At 40.1% G+C, this 9526-nt stretch overlaps 1 protein-coding gene across 1 annotated transcript in view; it reads right to left on the bottom strand.

The window, feature by feature from the left end:
- Window positions 1-4394: 4394 nt before the first annotated feature.
- coq8b (coenzyme Q8B) overlaps window positions 4395-9526 on the bottom strand; it is a 54335-nt gene continuing 49203 nt past the window's right edge. The window contains exons 12-16 of the mRNA XM_034167876.1: window positions 6727-6868; window positions 5881-5988; window positions 5661-5726; window positions 5362-5448; window positions 4395-4697 (exon numbers count right to left, since the gene is read on the bottom strand). Coding sequence (XP_034023767.1) covers window positions 4395-4697; window positions 5362-5448; window positions 5661-5726; window positions 5881-5988; window positions 6727-6868 — 706 coding nt within the window. The remainder of the gene's footprint in view (window positions 4698-5361; window positions 5449-5660; window positions 5727-5880; window positions 5989-6726; window positions 6869-9526) is intronic.

Below are 9526 nucleotides of genomic sequence, written 5' to 3'. Positions count from 1 at the left end.
TTGGAGATTTATTGGAGTACATAAAAAACCTACTGTCAGGTCCATAAGTATTTGGAGAGTGCTCCCCACTCCCCAAAAAATGAATAATCATTTTGTCTCTGTACACCACAATAGAGTTCAAACCATCAAGATGCTTGTTGTAGTGTCAGCTTTTAACTTTAATTGGTTAAAAAATAATGCTGCATTATCTTTTTAGGAATTAGAGCCATTTTTGTACACAGTCCTTCCATTATTAGAACCTGTAATTGGACAAACTAAATATCAGCAGGGGGCCTGTTGGCACCTGGGTTTATCTCTAGATTCCATAGTGTGAAGTGATAAAAACAATCTATGACAGCCCCCCAGCCTAGTACCCATTTACAGCTGGGTGGACTGAGACAATGCAGATTAGGTGTCTTATCCAACAGACAAGTAGCATGAGCAGATTCAAACCCAGGTCTACATAATGAAAGACCATCTTCTTATCCACTCAGGTACCTGCTGCAAATGGAGAAACTCCACAGTGTAACTTTTGACTGTGGTACCACCACTCTCAGCTTCTTGGTGGAGTGAAAGAGAGAGAGAGGATTTTCACATAAGAAAACCCATCAACTCTAATGTTGAGTCTCACATGTCTTCTGGCAAACTGTATATGAAATCATTTTAAGAAAGTCCTTCTCTGTTCCACTCCACTAGAAAACTACAAAACAGACAAACCTGCACTATGCAGTTTCTCTTAATCGCAGCCACAGAAGCCTATAGCAGTCATAGTAGTCATTAAACCCTGACTAATAAATTGGCAAGTTGATATACATCAGTCAATATGGGCTACTTGTAGATAAATTAGTATGTGTGTTTATAACGGCAAATAAATGACAGAGACGAAATATCAACTACGGGATGCAATGATTCACATTTCAACATGGCCCGCATCACTGATTATTTTTCAAAAGAACACATCAAAAAGCTCCTAAACATGACTTACATTTTATTCCAAAATAATAAGCCAAATGTTTATAGATCCACATTCGTATTGCAGCTGCCTCACTGTGTTCATTCCACCTTACTGCCATCAGCAGTAAAGCATTCTGGTGTAGTTTCAAAAGGTAGGTGAAAAAACCCACACAATGAGCTGTCAGTACAGTAACGTCACCTAAGGTCACATTTAGACACAGACACACATTGCAGAGGAAAAACTCTGCACCTGATGCAGCTCAGCTCTGTATTTCACTTGATTAAAACTACTCAAAGTTTCAAAGATGGGAGCAAATGCTATGTCAATAGAAATGTTTTTAAAAAATCATTTTAAACATTTATGACCTATCCATAACAAATGACATGAAATACCAGTATAGTATCAAATAAAGAAATTAGCATATTTAACTTTAACATGAAGTGGCTCAAGTGGTGGCTCAACAGATTAAAAACAAACATTACAAATCTTGACTTATTTTATTCAGCTGAGAATGACCAATCACACAGAGAACATGACACCCTTTGTAAATATGAATCACTCTGTCAATAAAACAAGTTAATTTCAAACTGCATTACATAAGGTTATCATTACAAAAACTACACAAAATAAATGTTATCAGTTTTGAAAATCCAGTATCGGTCGGGGTCAAGTTGTCTTGATAGCTTCCCTCACTCGTCTCCTTGCACAGCCAGATTTTTTTTTTCTTCTTAGAACTGGCTACTCCAGATAGACGTACCACTGTGCCACACTATTTTTAGTTATTAGCGACTGATGTAAGACAAATTCAGTGATACTGGAATTTTCATGTACCCATCCCCTGACATGTGAAGAAATGTTAAATGATCTGTATTAACAACAATCCTTATATTTGTCATTCAAAGCGCATATTAAACAAATATGTAGGACTGCCTTTTTGCATTTACGCAATATCTCTAAAATCAGAAAGGTCTTGTCTCAGAGTGATGCTGAAAAACTAATTCATGCATTTGTTTCCTCTAGGCTGGACTATTGTAATTCATTATTATCAGGTTGTCCTAAAAGTTCCCTAAAAAGCCTTCAGTTGGTTCAGAATGCTGCAGCTAGAGTACTGACGGGGACTAGCAGGAGAGAGCATATCTCACCCGTGTTGGCCTCCCTTCATTGGCTTCCTGTTAATGCTAGAATAGAATTTAAAATTCTTCTTCTTACTTATAAGGTTTTGAATAATCAGGTCCCATCTTATCTTAGGGACCTCATAGTACCATATTACCCCATTAGAGCGCTTCGCTCTCAGACTGCGGCTTACTTGTAGTTCCTAGGGTTTGTAAGAGTAGAATGGGAGGCAGAGCCTTCAGCTTTCAGGCTCCTCTCCTGTGGAACCAGCTCCCAATTCAGATCAGGGAGACAGATACCCTCTCTACTTTTAAGATTAGGCTTAAAACTTTCCTTTTCGCTAAGGCTTATAGTTAGGGCTGGATCGGGTGACCCTGGACCATCCCTTGGTTATGTTGCTTTAGACGTAGACTGTGTTTCATAATTATTGTATGGCCTTGCCTTGCAATGTGGAGCGCCTTGGGGCAACTGTTTGTTGTGATTTGGCGCTATACAAGAAAAAAGTTGAGTTGATTGATATTTATATTATAGTACAGGAGGTAGTTCAGTGTTTAAGGAGCTGTCCTGTCGTTATCCAGACCTGTGCTCGAATCCTGCTCATGTTACCCATCTGTGTCCTTCTTCTTCTTCTTAGGTGGTCTGCTCTTGGGCAGGTCCAGCATGCACAACCGCACACCATCTCTCTCGATCCATCGCCATCTCCTTTATGATGTGATAGCCACGCCCTTCTTGTATGTTGCCTCTTCCTTCCTCTCCCTCTCTTTCCACCTGCTCTCCCCTCCAGCACTATTCTTAACATTCCTTCTGATCTCATGATGTGGCCAATCCATCGCGCTTTCCTCTTCCAGATTGTAACTTTTAATAGACTTCTCTTTTCTCCAACTCTTCTCAGTACTTCTTCATTTCTCACGTGCTCTCTCCAGCTGATCTTTTCCATCCTCCTCCAAAACCACATCTCGCAGCTCTCTAGTCTCTTCATGTCCTCTTTCTTCAGTGTCCAGGTTTCTGAGCCATAAAGGAGTACACTCCAAACTAAAGTCTCTTCTTCAGGTTTTGGTTGGTCTTTCCAGTGAGTAGCGCTTGATGTTTGTTGAACACGTCTTTTGCCATAGCAATTCTTTTCCTCACTTCTTTTTCGCTACGTCCATCATCTGTGAGCAGGCTTCCAAGATATTTGAATTGTTGGACTTGTTCTAGTACCTGGCCATCAATGTTGATCTGCAACTGCTCATATTTACCTTTCCCAATCTTCATTACCTTCGTCTTGGTCTTGTTTATTCTCATTCCGTATTGCTCCACCACCTCATTTAGCTTCGTCATGATGGTCTGGAGTCCTTTAATTGTGTTCGCTATCATTGCCTGATCGTCTGCAAATCTCACAGCTTGGATCAAGTGTCCTCCCATCTTCACTCCTTCCAATCCTTCCATGGCCTCCTTCATCATTGTCTCTGCAAAGATGTTAAGCAGCGGAGACAGTAGGCAGCCCTGTCGCACTCCTCTTCCGATGATACATGGTCCAGCCATCCCCTGGGCAGTTCGCACTGTTGCCATCTGTCCCATGTAAAGGGCTTTGATCAATCTCCTCTCCCTCCAATCTGCTCCCAGGTCTTTCAAAACAGCCATCAGTTTTGTCCAGTCCACCTGATCCTTACACAAGGCATTTAATCTGCATCATCTCAATCCACCTGTTTTTTTTTTTTTTTGTTTTGTTTTTTTTAGAGTACTGGCCTTGGCTGGCGAAGTAAATCTGAGGCATCATGGTAAAGCCCTTGCTACAGAAATGCAGTCCATCTACATTTAGTTTGTCCAATTATTTATGGCATCTAAAAATGGAAGAACTGTTTATTATCATTATTCTTTCTTGTAATTCTTATACGGTTCATGCAATAATTTTGTCTCTAAATTGAAGCTAAAAGTCTAAACTACAAGCACATCTTGATTGTTTAAATCCAAATCTAGTTTGGTTGGGTACAGGAGCAAAATTACAAAAATTGTGCCACTATCCAAATGCCTATGGAGCCAATTGCAACAATAAAATAAACTATTTTGACACATTCATGCCTGCAGCGTTGAGATTTTAATTGTTGGTAAAATATGAGGCCTCATAACTTCACTTTTTTTATACCAGTCTATACATGTCAGCACTTGAATGAGGAGTGTGTTGCTGTGGGACGAACCACATTATGGCATCGCACTTTAATATTAGGAAGGTTTAACAATGAAAACAGATACGTGCACACAACAGTCTCAAGACTCAATAATCCATCCTTTTTCCTCATTTTGACCAGAAAACTGCTTTACAAGTTTTGTCGTTTTATTGCCCAGACGTATTTTTGTGGCTGTGTGACTAAGCACGCGCCTGTGCTAAGGGCTCTGCCCGCCTCCTGTTGTAGGCGTTATAGATGTCCAGGAACATGTCTCGGCACTGTATCCGTGCCTTCAGCTTGGAGCAGATGAGGAAGGAGCCGGCCATCTTGCGATGGAGAGAGTACGTTTCCTCGGGCGGGGGAGTGAGGCGGTGGCGCATCATGACCGGAATGAGGCTGTGGATGCGCTGGGTGGTGCTTTGTGTGCCGAAGTCAAAGGGTTCTGTGGATGCAAACGCTTCACCGAGGATCATCACCGCCTCCACATGGGCTTCCTGGAAGGCCTGTTAGACAGCAGGAAGAGGTGAGATGCTGAAGCAGTCAGACAAATCCACCAAAGTCAGTATTAAAAGCTCAAAGGACGACACACATATCAGTGTATTACAAGACGAGGCCAAGTAAGTGAAACAGTAGTGACTAATAATCTGATAGCTGTAAACTTTGGATCATCTCTCTTTAATCCAACTGGTTACAAAGGCATCCTAAAAAAAGTGTTTTCAGACTATTTTTGATTAACTTGACCCTGAAGTAAATCATCCGGAGACACTTGTCCAAGGAATATTCCCAACAATTTTCTAGAAAACCTACTGACCAGTTTCCAACTTATTTTGTACAAGAGTGATTTCAACACCCGCTGGTACACATGGAAATAAATTCAATTTGGACTCAACTATGGATTCATAAAGAAGTTTTTTTTTTTTTAAATGTTCATTTCAACTATCATCTTATTCCAAATATCCATTAACAGTGAATCATTCTTTGGCCCCTAACTGTATCCACAAAATTTTCTGGAAATAATTTACTGGAGGAAAGAAATGCACTGAAAAATTACACAGTGGCCTGACGTAGGCAGAGACACATTAAATAGAAAAGACAGGAGACACAAGGGAGGACAAACCACATCAAAAATTAAATGAACACAGCACTGAAAGAACTAAAATACCCTACCTTGGCCTCGAAACCCGTCAGGAATTTTAAGTCCTTAGATTTAGATAGAACAGTAGCTCGATCACCCACAGATGCTGCGTGCACAATCTGAGTGCATAATGAGAAGGAAAAAGTTTATTTCAAGAGTTTTCCACTGAGGGATCAGACTCAAATGGCTGCAATCAAAGTGTTTGCGTGTTTTTAGTTATTGTTTATACACAGCTGCAGCAAACATTAGCCAAACACACATGGTAAATTATTTCCAAAAAGCTTCCATAAGTCATGCTGCGTGATGCCTTCCATCTGCAGACTCATCATACCTGTATGTAGTCATGTATGAATGGTTCTGGGTAATCTCTGCAAGCTCCAAAGTCCAACAAGGCAACCTGAAGCCAAAAAGAAAGACAAAACAGTCAAACACACAAAGCAAGTATATGATTCTCCCCACCTTAAGGAAAAATACATTTTCTATGCATAAGAATTCATAAATTCATACATTTATTTAAAACACTACCTTTGCAATCATCGGACAGCCCTCACCTTGTTAGTGTCGACATTGTAGAAAAAATTGGCCCAGTTGGGATCCGTCTGCATGAACCTGAATTCAAACACCTCCCTCAGACACAGCTGGAGGATCTTTAAGCAGATCTGAAGAGGCGAGAGAGTTCAGTTTACTTCTCTGCTTCTTACAAGCCGATCAGCACCCGAACTACGTTAACTATGCCTCCAGCTCCAGGAAACCTCCAGTGGGTTTGAATATGAGCTCCAAGTGCAGACTGTCAGTGTTAATCTGATTAGAGTGGCACAGAGATCACCACAGGGTACAAGACAGACACATGAAACCTAGGCTCCAGTTTGTCACAAGGCAGCCTAGGTATCTCAAGTCTCCTTTTTAACAGAACTCCAAGAGATACTGACTGGGTGACTTGGAAAATGCTCGTGTGACTCATTTCAAGAAAAGTGGTTGTAAAAGTGATTATTTATTCTATATTCGTTATTGCTGTGTTGTTCTTTTATAATTATTATATTTGTGTGTGGGGGGGTTAGATTGTCATTTAATTTTAGATTGTGTAAGAGAAATGGGTGTATAGTTTGAGATTAACATATAGTTTTTTAAGTGATAAATCAATAAATAAATGCAAGAGGGCACACATTTTACATCTACAGTACTGCATAGGACACACGTCGTTTATACAAATTACAAATAAGTTAATCTACGTGATAACGATCTTAAATTTAACAATTTGAAAATTCCCTTTAATTCCTCAAAAGTGGATTTAGTACATTCCAGACTCATCTCATCATAAGTTCACTTCTTACATTCCTAGGACCCTCAGGAAATTCTGTGACAAATGGGATCCACAAGTCCCATAAATCAACCCCTACCTGGTTCCGGGTCTCCTGGTCCAAGTCCACGCAGCGATCCAGTGGAACTCCCTGTACAAGGTCCATGGCCAGTACCCTGGTCCCTGACAGCTCATCAACCACCTCAGGCACCTGAAAAAAGTCATCACCCTCCAGCAGTGACCTGGAAATCAGACAAAAAAAACCATGATCACTTGATCAATTCTGCTTCTATGACTTATGACACATTTAAAATCTGTAATAAGTTCACATGTAGACAGATTTTTAAACACACTACTGTAGTCTGAGTACCAACAAATTAAATACACTGACACACAAAAATGTGTGTGCAGTAGAGCCCGACCGATATATTGGCCGGCCGATATTATTGGCCGATATAAGCCCTTTTCAAAGTACTCACTATCGGCCGAAATTTTGCCGATAGAACACCAATAATTTCTCATAAACAGAACAGTTACTGAAATAATGTTTGTGTCGGCAATGTAAAATGTCCTTGCACCGTTTGTCCAGTAGATGGAGCTCTGACTCCATTCAACTGAGAACTGCTTACACCCCTGCTTAAATGTGTTCATCACCGGCCCCCATAGTTCTCCGTCACACTGCACTGATCGGCTGACAAAAGCATACAAGTAAGTTTATAAGGATGTTGTTTGTAATAACTTACATTACATTCACCCCACATTTCTCCCGTTTCAGTTCAACTCAATTTGATTAACTCAGTTTATGTAGTAATGTGTCAAATGTGCTTCATTGCGTTGGTCACGCTTTTTATTAAGCCCACGTTATGTAGACCTTATTTCTAGCATGAAAAACTTTCGTTTACTGCTAAGAGATTGAAACATTCAGATTCACTGGTCGTCTGGAAAGGTTCTGGGAATTACTGCCTTTCGCCATTAACCCTCTGGGGCCGACGCTGCCGTATACGACGGCTGGGACGAAGCTTTACTAAATTATAAATAACTTTTTAATGATATGAGATAGAAACTTACTCTTTTTTTTTTTTTTTTTTTTTGCTGAAAAGTTAACTCCGCAGACTTTCGATTCACCGTCGGCGATCTTGGTACTCATCACAGAACATGTGTGATGATGTGCGCAATGTGAGTGTCCAATCGGAATTGCTTCTCCGTCACATGGTTTTCCAAAATCCAATTGTAGGGCAGATTTACCTCACGTGATATGGCAAAGATCGTTTTCAGGAGTGATATTTTACTAGTTGGCCGTTTGAATAGCCCCCTTACTGCTCCAATTGCATTTTGCATTTTTTGAACTTGAAAATTCTTCTCTGTTATAAAGTTAATCAATATGAGGACAAAGCTTCAGCTTTTAGCTTGTACATTTGTGGTTAAGGGTCCAAAAAAGAACATTTTATACATTTAAAAAATAAATAAATAATAATATCGGCTGATTTATTGGCTATCGGCAAATCAGCCAATTTATCGATTATTGGCTTTTTTTTCATCCAAATATCATTATCAGCCTCAAAAAATCCATATCGGTCGGGCTCTAGTGTGCAGCACTCAAACCAACAATACAACCCACAAGACATATGCAGCAACTTGGGCAGATATATATATATATATATATATATATATATATATATATATATATATATATATATATATATATATATATATGGCTGTGAAGCTACGCGCGCTCTGATTGGCTGATTACTGGTCAGATATTTTCCCATATTCGGACCGGTTACCATGACAATCGATCCACAACGCGTATTTTCTTTACTAACCAGGAAGCAAAAAACACGATTAGAAAATCTAAGTCGGCCATAAACATACTCCATAAATATCTAAACAGCATCTGAAAAAACACACAGATTGAACACTCACCAGCTAACGACCGGACCATCTGTTAGCAAGTTCTTCATGGAGGTGAAGTGAACAGGTCTGACTATGAGCCATCAGCAGCTTTAATATTCGGGTGATACTGTAAGTTTGCTTGTTCATTTATATACAGTGAGGAAAATAAGTATTTGAACACCCTGCGGTTTTGCAAGTTCTCCCACTTAGAAATCATGGAGGGGTCTGAAATTTTCATCCTAGGTGCATGTCCACTGTGAGAGACATAATCTAAAAAAAAATATATATATCCGGAAATCACAATGTATGATTTTTTTAATAATTTATTTGTATGTTACTGCTGCAAATAAGTATTTGAACACCTACCAACCAGCAAGAATACTGGCTCACACAGACCTGTTTTTTCTTTAAGAAGCCCTCTTATTCTGCACTCTTTGCTGGTATTAACTGCACCTGTTTGAACTTGTTACCTGTATAAAAGACACCTGTTCACACACTCAATAAGTCACACTCCAACCTGTCCACCATAGCAAAGACCAAAGAGCTGTCTAAGGACACCAGGGACAAAACTGTAGACCTGCACACGGCTGGGATGACTACAGGACAACAGGCAAGCAGCTTGGTAGAAGACAACAACTGTTATGATTATTTATTAGAAAGTGGAAGAAACACAAGATGTCTGTCAATCTCCCTCTGTCTGGGATTCCATGCAAGATCTCACTTTGTGGGGTAAGGATGATTCTGAGAAAGCTCAGAACTACAAAGAGGGCCTGGTCAATGACCTGAAGAGAGCTGGGACCACAGTCACAAAGATTACATTAGTAACACATGATGCTGTCATGGTTTAAAATCCTGCAGGGTAGCAAGGTCCCCCTGCTCAAGCCAACACATGTCCAGGCCCGTTTGAAGTTCACCAGTGGCCATCTGGATGATCCAGAGGAGGCATGGGAGAAGGTCATGTGGTCAGATGAGACCAGAATAGAGCTGTTTGGAATCAACTCCACTTA

This window comes from Thalassophryne amazonica, chromosome 4 (assembly GCF_902500255.1).
Source record: "Thalassophryne amazonica chromosome 4, fThaAma1.1, whole genome shotgun sequence".
Classification (NCBI taxonomy): Eukaryota; Metazoa; Chordata; class Actinopteri; order Batrachoidiformes; family Batrachoididae; genus Thalassophryne; species Thalassophryne amazonica.
This window is presented reverse-complemented; position numbering and strand designations above follow the sequence as displayed.